This window comes from Aulonocara stuartgranti (genome assembly GCF_965226115.1).
Source record: "Aulonocara stuartgranti genome assembly, chromosome: 11".
Lineage (NCBI taxonomy): Eukaryota > Metazoa > Chordata > Actinopteri > Cichliformes > Cichlidae > Aulonocara > Aulonocara stuartgranti.
The window spans coordinates 636,928-648,627 of NC_138947.1; the positions used below are offsets into that span (position 1 = coordinate 636,928).

Genomic DNA, 11,700 nt, shown 5'->3' on the forward strand with positions numbered 1-11,700 from the left:
GTGACCCTGAATCCTCCCTTAGTTATGCTGCAATAGATGTAGGCTGCCGGGGGATTCCCATGATGCATTGAGTTTTTCCTTTCCAGTCACCTTTCTCACTCACTATGTATTAACAGCATTGAATCATATCTGTTATTAACCTCTGTCTCTCTTCCACAGCATGTCTTTATCCTGTCTTCCTTCTCTCACCCCAACCAATCACAGCAGATGGCCCCGCCCCTCCCTGAGCCTGGTTCTGCTGGAGGTTTCTTCCTGTTAAAAGAGAGTTTTTCCTTCCCACTGTCGCCAAAGTGCTGCTCATAGGGGTCATATGATTGTTGGGTTTTTCTCTGTATGTATTATTGCAGGGTCGACCTTACAGTATAAATCGCCTCAATGCGTCTGTTGTTGTGATTTGGCACTGTGTAAATAAAACTAAACTGATAGTAAAGTGGACACGAGCCCACGCTTGGTTTTTGCCCACCCAGAACACCATGTGTGTGTTTTCAGGGAGTCACGGACCAACATCCTGGACAACCTCCTGTCCCGGATGGAGCAGTACGCCAACAACCTGGAGGAGCTGGTGGAGGAGCGAACGCAGGCGTACCACGAGGAGAAACGCAAGGCCGAAGCCCTGCTGTACCAGATACTACCACAGTCAGTACTGCAATTACTGCACACAGTGCGGCTCTACAGTAAACATACCCTCCTCCTCCTCAGGTGCACCTTTGGACATCTTCCTCACAGCTGGGTTCTGAGCATGTGCAGTTGTGCGTGTGATGTATGGGCCGCTCGTCTATGGCGTTATTTTTGTGCGTCTATTCTGAGAGCACGTAAATAAAATGTTTGCAAGTACAAATGTTGCATTTTGAGGAGAAAATTATTTTGCGCGAAGCAAACTCATCGCCGCATGCAGGAAATGTGTTTCAGTGTTTGCTAATGTCCATAAACACACAGTAACAGCCGCTCTGTGTGCTCACAGACGTCTGCAGACCTGCTCTCAACATCTCTGCACGCTCAACTCTTTGTACAGCGTTACAAATGTGCCACAAAACCAGCCAATCACAGACTTGGATGCAAAAATTCTGATTGGCTGTTTTGGTCTCCAATCAGCTCGACAGCTACTGCGTTCCAGAAACACGGTCCAGAGTGTAGCCAAACCCCTTTGCAGTTAGTATGTTTAATTATTTGTTTTTAAATATAGACTTTTTAAAGAGCATTGTTGGTTTTAAGCTAGTTTGAACCAAACCGCTCTGCTGGATCTGGCTAGTAGCTGGTGAGCTCGTGTGTGTGACAGCAAACACTGAAACACATTTCTTGCACGCAGCAATTATTTTTCTTCTCATAAAATTATTTTCTTCTCAAAATGCAACATTTGTCCTTGCAAATTTTTTTACACCAAAATAACAGCATACTCCTCCTGCCGTGTACTTTGGAGGGTCTGCTGGGTGGAGGCACAGCTGGTTGGTGTAAACAGAAAGAGGCGTTCCCCTCTTCTACTGCCCAGCTGTGCACAGGTGTGACCTGTAGTCCCGCTCACACACCTGCGCCTCGATGCTCGAGCTTATCAGATATTTGTCTGAATGCTGGACGCAGCGCTCTTCGGCTGTGGTGACCCTCGATGTGAAGGCGGGGTCGATTTAAACATGGCGATGGTCTTGGTGTGAGTTTGAGGTCTGTGGCGACTAGAACTGATAATAACTTAAAGATTATTGATATCATTATTGATTATTGACCGTTGTATTGAGTCTCGCTGGGTTCTCATTGGCTCAGTGTTGCAGTCGTTACTCAAAAAAAGTCATCATTACACAGAATAAAAAAGTAATGCAGTATGTTACTTAATTACTCCCAGGAGAAAGTATTTGGTTTGAATACTCGTTACATTACTTGGCTGTTACAAAATAAACTGAGTCACAGTCGCACACACCAACACAGATCCTGAAGAGACTTTAAAGCGGTTGTCATGGTGATTCTATAAACATTGGCAGGTAGACACAGAGGCTGCAGCCTCACCTCTTTGTTTCCTGTTCAGGCTCTGGCTGCTGGGCTCAGGTCTGCATACGCGCTGCTCGTCTCTCGGGGTTTTTGGCTAGCTTAGCGTTAGCATGCCGTCTGCGCTTGCAGGCAGTCGTGTTAGCGGCCTGGATGGATCTTCCGCTTCACTATTACGCTGTCGTCCTTAGTAATGTCTGTATCCACGCTGCGCAGCTCTTTTCCTCTAGCACACGAGCTGATGTCAGCTGATTGTAGCTGGAGTGCAAGAACTGAAAAGCAGGTAGACCAATAATTCCAAGGAACTGGACTACTGGGAACCAGTTCTGGATTCTTGTCCTATAGTGTTGACATCAAAGTAAGCTTTGTTGTCATCTCTGCTATATACAGTTCAGTATATAGAGAGACAGATGACGAGGCTCCAGTTCCAACAACCATAAATACAGGAAGAGTAAGAATAAATATACACTTTGAGGTAAAAAGGGTTAATAAATGTAACGTTTACAATTTATAAAATGAGATTTAAAGTGACTTTGAAGTGGTTTAAAATAACCAACGCAGCAGTTTTACAGTATAAATGATTTAAAGTGACCAACATGAGCAGGACTGTCCACAGAGCAGCGTCTGTGTTTACAAAGGCAGCGATGTGTGAAGTCCAGTAGAGTCAGTTACTGGTTTGTGTGGGTGTGTGTGGTGGGGGGAGTGGGGGAGCTGGTAGTGAGGTCAGGAGTCTGATGGTTTGTGGGAAAAAGCTGTCTCGCAGTCTGGAGGATCGGGCCCCGATGCTGCGATAGCGTCTGCCGATGGGAGGAAAAGAGTCCGTGTGAGGGGTGTGCACCAAGCGCACATGTCAGACAGGGGCATCCAAGGTTGGATGTCCAGCAGCAGAGGTGGTGAAGGTCCCGAGGTGCACACGGACATTTTTTATGGGCGGAGCCCCCTGCTCACACACTCATGGCGCCGTATTGTCTCTCTGTCAGTTCGGTGGCCGAGCAGCTGAAGCGTGGAGACACGGTTCAGGCTGAAGCCTTCGACTCGGTCACCATCTACTTCAGTGACATCGTGGGCTTCACCACCATCTCCGCAGAGAGCACGCCGATGGAGGTGAGACGAGTTTACCTGAGTACTTCAGTACTTCTCACACAGCTTCCAGGTCCAAAGACACAAACACAGAAAGCCAGACGGAGAGTAGCACCGGACACCTGATCCTCCCAAATCCGAGCTTGGACTCTGAAATTGGCTCTGCGTCCTGTCACGCCGTCAGGGCTGCGTGTGACTGACGTGTCAAACGCCTGCAGCGTAGTGCAGGTGTCTTATCAGACACGCTGGTGTTTCTGCTGCAGGTTCAGACGCTGCATGCTTGCCACCATGTTAGCACGCGGGCTGAGGGCGGCTGGCGAGATCCATATTTCAGAATCACATGCTCAACGTATTTGTGGAGAACAATGGGCTGGTCGAGGGGAGTAAAATATCGATACTGCGGCTTCCTCCCACGTGCAGGCAGTGGGGTTAGGTTAATTGGTCGTTCTAAATTGTCCATAGGTGTGAATGGTTGTCTGTGTGTTAGCCCTGCCACAGACTGGCGACCTGTGCAGGGTGTGCCCCGCCTCTCGCCCTAAGACACCTGGGACAGGCTCCAGCCCACTGTGACCCTGATAAGAACGGATGGATAAAAGGTGGAAATAGATTCTCATATTTGTACTGCAGGGATCAGTAACTCATGAGGCAGCACGATTAACGATGTCCCAGCAGACGGGGCGTCCTCGGCTGGCCGGACGCCGCTGCATACATTTACGGATTTAATCTAGAAAATTCTCCCTCACCTGTCCTTGTAAGGGTTTTTGGATAGTGACTAAGAGTATGATTTGGAATTAAAAAGGAATTTCAGTGCATTTTATTTGAAATTACAATCTAATTATATTTACCTACAAATACACACTGGGATAAGGAGGAAACCAGTCAGAAATAATTATACTGGAAGTTTAAGTAACCTGTAAGTCGTCTCAGGCAGGGCTTCATGCAGATCAATGTAATGAATATTAAATAAAGTGCTTTGATGTACAAACCTGACACCACGTGTCAGTGTTCGTGTAAGTATAAATCTATAATCACGCTGTTGTATCAAATAAAACACACTGAATTATAAAGTGTTAACATGTTCTCTCACACACTGAAAGCCAGCGGCCTGCAGGGGGCGCTCAAACACCGTCCTTCAGTCTGACGTGCTGATGTCTCTGCAGGTGGTGACTCTGCTCAACGACCTCTACACCTGCTTCGACGCCATCATCGACAACTTTGACGTTTACAAGGTAAACGGCTCGTTTCTTTCCTCCGACCTGTTCTCAGGGCAGCTCTGAGCAACAGAGCGCATCGCCATGGAGACCAGCTCACAATAAGGACAACTTTTAGTGCGACTCTAACTGATGTCACGGTGCTGTGGCGCCCCCAGGTGGAGACCATCGGCGACGCCTACATGGTGGTGTCGGGGCTGCCGGTGAGGAACGGGAAGCTGCACGGCCGAGAGATCGCCCGCATGGCGCTCGCCCTGCTGGACGCCGTCAGAGCCTTCAAGATCCGCCATCGACCCGAGCAGCAGCTAAAGCTGAGGATCGGCATTCACAGCGGTGACAACACACACACAGACTCACACTGACACAGACACACACTGACACTCTCACACACAGACTCACACTGACACTCTCACACACAGACTCACATACACAGACACACACACATACACAGACACACGCACACACACACACAGACACACACACAGACTCACACTGACACACGCACACAGACACACACATACACAGACACACGCACACACACACACAGACACACACATACACATACACAGACACACACACATACACACACACACAGACACAGACATACACAGACACACACACAGACTCACACTGACACACACACACACAGATACACAGACTCACACTGACACAGACACACACAGACACACACACAGACACACACACACAGACACACGCACAGACACACACATACACAGACACACACACATACACACACACACAGACACAGACATACACAGACACACACACAGACTCACACTGACACACACACACACAGATACACAGACTCACACTGACACAGACACACACAGACACACACACAGACACACACACACAGACACACACGCACAGACACACACACAGACACACACACACAGACACACGCACAGACTCACACTGACACACACACACACGCACAGACTCACACTGACACATACACAGACACACACTGACACACATACACAGACACACACTGACACACACACACAGACTCACACTGACACACACACACTGACACACTGACACACACACACACAGACTCTCACACACACACACACACACACACACACACACACACACAGACTCACACTGACACATACACAGACACACACTGACACACATACACAGACACACACTGACACACACACACAGACTCACACTGACACACACACACTGACACACTGACACACACACACACAGACTCTCACACACACACACACACACACACACACACACACACTGACACACTGACACACACACACACAGACTCTCACACACACACACACAGACTCTCACACACACACACACACACACACAGACTCACACTGACACACACACAGACTCTCTCACACACACACACAGACTGACACACACACAGACTCTCTCACACACACACACAGACTGACACACACACAGACTCTCACACACACACACACAGACTCTCACACACACACACACACACACACAGACTGACACACACACAGACTGACACACACACAGACTGACACACACACAGACTCTCTCACACACACACACAGACTGACACACACACAGACAGACTGACACACACACACACAGACAGACTGACACACACACACACAGACTGACACACACACAGACTCTCACACACACACACAGACTCACACTGACACACACACTGACACACACACACAGACTCACACTGACACACACACAGACTCTCACACACACACACAGACTGACACACACACAGACTCACACTGACACACACACAGACTCTCACACACACACACAGACTGACACACACACAGACTCTCACACACACACACAGACTCACACTGACACACAGACTCACACTGACACACACACTGACACACACACTGACACACACACACAGACTGACACACACACAGACTCTCACACACACACACAGAGACTCACACTGACACACACACACACAGACTGACACACACACACACACACTGACACACACACACACACACTGACACACACACAGACTGACACACACACAGACTGACACACACACACACAGACTCACACTGACACACACACGTGGTGACTGCCCCGTGTCCTCGGCAGGTCCCGTGTGTGCGGGCGTGGTTGGTCTGAAGATGCCTCGGTACTGCCTGTTTGGCGACACCGTCAACACGTCATCACGTATGGAGTCCACTGGCGAAGGTACGTGCACAAAAACAGGTCACGTGACCTGACGCTGCAGTTTCAGCCTGAAACCTCTGAACTGTAACTAAGTACTCGAGTACTAATCCAGAGGGAACATTGAACTTTGACCTCTGCATTCTTCAGGTGTTCACACGGAAAATAAATGGGTTCAGATCCTCGTGTTAACGATCACACTGAATACACATAGGATGACCAGGTCACGTGACTTGGCGCGATAGATAGACGTGAACGAAGACGTCGCTCTGTGAATGCTGACGCAGCAGCGCCCTCTGCAGGCTGTTGCTTCCCTGTTGACGGGCTTCAGTTTAGTGACTCGGTCTGAGTCAGCTGATACTGCAGTTTGTGCTCCATGAACAGTTTCTCTGTTACACGTGTAACAGCTGAGCTTCATTAACAGGAAGCAGATTTATTAAAGCCCCTTCAGAATAAAGTAATGTTCTTTAAATAAACAGCAGATTAGATTTTTGCAGGTTGGACTGAAAAACCTAAAGCAGCATTTTTATTCCTGCTGCTGTTGCCAAACATGACGTGTGTGTGTGTGTGTGTGTGTGTGTGTGTGTGTGTGTGTGTGTGTGTGTAGCGCTGAAGATCCACGTGTCGGCGGCGACTCGAGACGTTCTGCTAGAGTTCAACTGCTTTCAGCTGGAGCTCCGAGGGGAAATCGACATCAAGGGCAAAGGGAAGATGACCACCTATTGGCTGCTGGGAGAGAGCGACAGCCAATGACAAAGCACTGTCAACAGGAGGACGACAGGAGAGGATGGATAAACGAGGAAAGGAACTGAGGAGTGAATAAGGGGTAACACCGCTACAGATGAGGGGACGAGGAAAGGACAGAAGGGAGCACAGCTTGAAGGAAAGGAGGACTCACTCGAGCGCTCCCCGCCTCCTTGCTGCTTCTCATCTCCGAGCAGAAGGACTTTGGATGGATTGGGACTGTCGGACGGGAGGAAGTGACACGGGAACGGAGGGACACGCGGACCCGGACTCTCCTCACACTCGGATCAAAAGTGTCCTGCTTTCCGGTCCTGGAAAAAGAGTTTTTCGCCGTCGTCCCGCTGGTACTCCGAGCAGTTTGTCTCTCCACGCTGACGTTCACCATGCTGCCTCTTCTTCACTTTTATGTGGCCCTGCATTCATCATCTTCATTTCCTGTCCCTGCTGTCACTGGAGGAGGGGCACCTGGACAGGGCGCCGCCCTGCTAAGATGGTGAGGCTAAGGCTAGCCAACAGGTTTGAACCTGGAACCTCGTTGCTGTGAGTCAGCGGCGCTAACCATTAACGTGGGGTGTAATCTGAGCTCAGTACTGCCCCCTGAGGCCAGACACAGGAAGCACCCACACCACAGCAGAGAGACGCTGTTTGTCCTGCCTGAGAAGCAAACACAGCTTCTGTGGGAGGAACATCTGTGCTGTAGCCCCTCCCACAACCTCTGACGTCAGCGGCTGCGGCTTTGAGCACGTTTATTTGGTGAAGCCGCACATTTAAGATGACCTCCTCACAGTGAGGGTGAGACGCTGAGTTTGGGGACTGTTCTTCAATAAGCAACCAGATCAGCGTACGTCAGAGGTGTGGACTCGAGTCACATGACTTGGACTCGAGTCAGACTCGAGTCATTAATTTTATGACTTTAGACTTGACTTGAAAAAATGTTCTAAGACTTGTGGCTTGACTTGGACTTTTACACCAATGACCTGGGACTTGAATTGGACTTGAACCGGTTTACTTGAAAAGACTTGATATTTTACCCCAAATATAAAATTTAACATGCATATTATATAGAGATTGAAAATGTGACGTCATTCACGGGTAGAACCGCAAAGGATTCTGGGAACTCGTGGCAAGCGGTACTAGCGCACGCAGGCTTTCAATTAAAATCAGTTATACAGCGATAAAAAGAAACACAAAAATGTCAAGAAGCTGTTGTATTATTAACTGCAATAGCCGGTCGCATGACAGCCACGGGAAGCCGACGGGTAAAGAGATCGGTTGTTATCGGATTACGTCGTTGAAGAGAAATTGTTCGAGCCATGTTTCCGAAGTAACAAAGAGGCGACTGGATTGCAGCCATTCAAAGATCAAATATAACGTCCCAGAACACTCCAGCTCACAGGTTAGTCTGCTCCAAGCATTTACACAAAGGTCAGTCTGCTGTTGTAGTTAATGCGTCATTTTCATAACATAATTAGTGATATAGGTTACAAGCAAGTCTGGCACTGAACAGAAATTGTCGCGCTATGCTCCTTTGTTTATTGTGCATAAATAGTGAATTGTCCTGACACAATATTGCGTTTCGCTTCTGTTATTATGGTACATTGACAAAAACATATACTTTTATTCACAGGATAAAACAGGTTTTTTGTATCACTAATTGCCCAGTACGATTACAGCATACAGTATTATTGTCACTGCTACATTTCTGTGATGCTACCAGAAATTATTTCCACTACTAATTAATTACCGTTGAGCTCAAAGGTTATATTAATAAACGGTTAAGGAATGTGTATTTATGAAGACGATTTGTGAGACTGGTAAACTTATGATACGTATGATGGTCTTTACTTTCTACACCGTGCATTTCAAGGTCCTGCACCCATCCGTCGGTAAACTGTACCTGGGCTTGTTGCAGTGACCGGAAGTTACTAAACTTCATGAGTGTATGCACTCACTCCAAGAACCGTATGATTATAAATATGCATATAAATATGCTACGATGAGATAGCTGACTTCATCTAACTAGCAAATGTTGTCCAGGCTACGTTGGTGATGCAGTTTTTTTTAATGTGTATGATATTTTTGTCATGCGATTTTAAAGCCGGTCCTACAACCGCATCCAAGAATAACATGCAGCTTATCTCAGAACTGTCGGTGAAAATTATTCTTGGAGCTAGGTTTAATTGAGCTGCATTTTAAAGAGGTGCAATTTCACAATTTGTGTATATTTTCTAAGTTCACTATTTTGTCATGTGTTGAGAAAAACACAGATTTTAAAATTACATGGTCTAATATTTAAATTTAGCATAACTGCAACATGCTTTTTTCGTTTTTTTTTTAAAGACTCGAAAGGACTTGAAATTCAAAATTTCAGACTTGTGACTTGACTCGGACTTGCCTGACATTACTTGAGACTTACTTGAGACTTGCAAAACAATGACTTGGTCCCACCTCTGGCGTACGTCACCTCGCAACGATCAAAGAATCAACATGGAAACCGCGCTGCTGTTTCAGAGCCCGAGAGGAACAAAAGACTGCAGAGCTGCAACGTGTCCGAGCACACCGTCGTCTTCTGCAGCTGCTCTACAGCAAACGCACATCTGTGAGGCGCCGGCACAAACAGCTGGAGAACATCAGAGACTTTCACCAATTAGTGTTGAATGGATCATTGTAACATCTGCACATGTTTCAGATCATTTAAAGTCATTTATATTCTGCTTATTGAAACTAGATCAACGTATTTTAATCCCACCATCGTCTGAATAAAAGCCTCGAGCTGTGTGTGGTGTGGTTAACTTTGATGTCTGAGAAATTAAGTGAAAAAATGAAATCATCTCAAATTAAACTTTGCTTCCTCGCTAATGCTAATGCTAGCTGTGTTTCCACAGGAAGTGCAGATTGTAGCTGACGTCAGAGGACACTCGCACACTTTCACCAGTTTACAGTCACACACCTCCAGTTTAGGTCCCGCCTCTCAGCTGGGATGGACCCGTCCATACAGTGGACACAGCTACAGAGATAAGCACAGCTTTCGATGACAGCAGGCGACTGCGGGCACAAGATGGCGGTAATGTGAAGGCCGGATCAGACGAGTGACGGCGCTGTCTTTGTGCTCACCGCGTTGCTTGTGACGTGACGACTTTCACATCACATTCTGGGTCACAGTCTTTCGCCCGCCATGCAGTGGCGAGTCTAGAAAATTTTTGTTGGGGGGGCCAGGTAGGGGCACAGATTTGGAGAAGGGTGGCAGATAATGTTTTAAAAAAATTCTACCAACCGTTAACCATAATTCAATAATCCTATAAACCTAATAACCAAATGCGCTTTTAACTCTTATTAGAATGAGATTTTAACCACTACGGTGCAAAGTTTTTAGATACTGCGTTGATAAAGTACAAGAGATACAATCAGTGCTTTGTCAGTGTTCATTCAGTGTTCATCCACCAAGAGTCAGCCTTTTGCTGACTCTTGGTGGCGCTGTCACTTGGTGTTCGCTCGCTCTGTGGTAGAGTATCACTTCCTGTTCCTGCTCAAACACAGTGGTGTTTCTGAGTAGCTTATTTGCTTAGCAATTTAATTAACAACTTTTAAATACATTCTTTTTCATAGTATAATCTTCACCTGCTTCATCCGAAGCACACTTTCTGTGTACTCACTACCTAATTTATAGCCAAAGTATTCACTCACTGTCTCTGTACTGTCTCGCTAGCCTAGCTTAGCTCGTAGCCGACTCGTTAGCACCATGGCTACTTCACCTGTCCCTCCTGCACTTTCTTGCTCATTGTGTCAGATGTTTAGTTACTCCTCGGCCTCCTTTAGCAGTAATGATATCTGTAACAAATGTAGCATATTTGCAGCGCTGGAGGCCAGGATTACTGAATTGGAGACTCGGCTTCGCACCCTTCATTCACCCGCAGCTAGCCAGGCCCCTGTAGCTGGTGCAGCCGAAAATAGCGTAGGCCCCGCTAGCTGTTCCCCGGCAGACCCCAAGCAGCTGGGGAATCAGGGCGGCTGGGTCACGGTGAGGAGGAAGCATAGTCCTAAACAGAAGCCCCAGGTACACCACCAACCCGTTCATGTGTCTAACCGTTTTTCCCCACTCGGCGACACACCCGCCGGGGGTCAAACTCTGGTAATTGGCGATTCTGTTCTCAGACATGTGAAGCTAGAGACACCGGCAACCATAGTCAATTGTCTTCCAGGGGCCAGAGCAGGCGACATTGAAGGAAATTTAAAACTGCTGGCTAAGGGTAAACGTAAATTCAGTAAAATCATAATTCACGTCGGCAGTAATGACACCCGGTTACGCCAATCGGAGGTCACTAAAATCAATATTGAATCGGTGTGCAACTTTGCCAAAACAATGTCGGACTCTGTAGTTTTCTCTGGTCCCCTCCCCAATCAGACCAGGAGTGACATGTTTAGCCGCATGTTCTCCTTAAATTGCTGGCTGTCTGAGTGGTGTCCCAGAAACGATGTGGGCTTCATAGATAATTGGCAAACC

The 11,700-nt window shown here is 47.4% G+C and overlaps 1 protein-coding gene across 1 annotated transcript in view; it reads left to right on the plus strand.

Moving 5' to 3' along the window:
- LOC309716471 (atrial natriuretic peptide receptor 1-like) overlaps positions 1–9,977 on the plus strand; it is a 66,264-nt gene extending 56,287 nt beyond the window's left edge. Inside the window, exons 18-23 of the mRNA XM_082550267.1 lie at positions 490–636; positions 2,952–3,075; positions 4,212–4,280; positions 4,421–4,595; positions 6,381–6,479; positions 7,063–9,977. Coding sequence (XP_082406393.1) covers positions 490–636; positions 2,952–3,075; positions 4,212–4,280; positions 4,421–4,595; positions 6,381–6,479; positions 7,063–7,208 — 760 coding nt within the window. The 3' untranslated portion in view covers positions 7,209–9,977. The remainder of the gene's footprint in view (positions 1–489; positions 637–2,951; positions 3,076–4,211; positions 4,281–4,420; positions 4,596–6,380; positions 6,480–7,062) is intronic.
- The last annotated feature ends 1,723 nt before the right edge of the window (positions 9,978–11,700 follow it).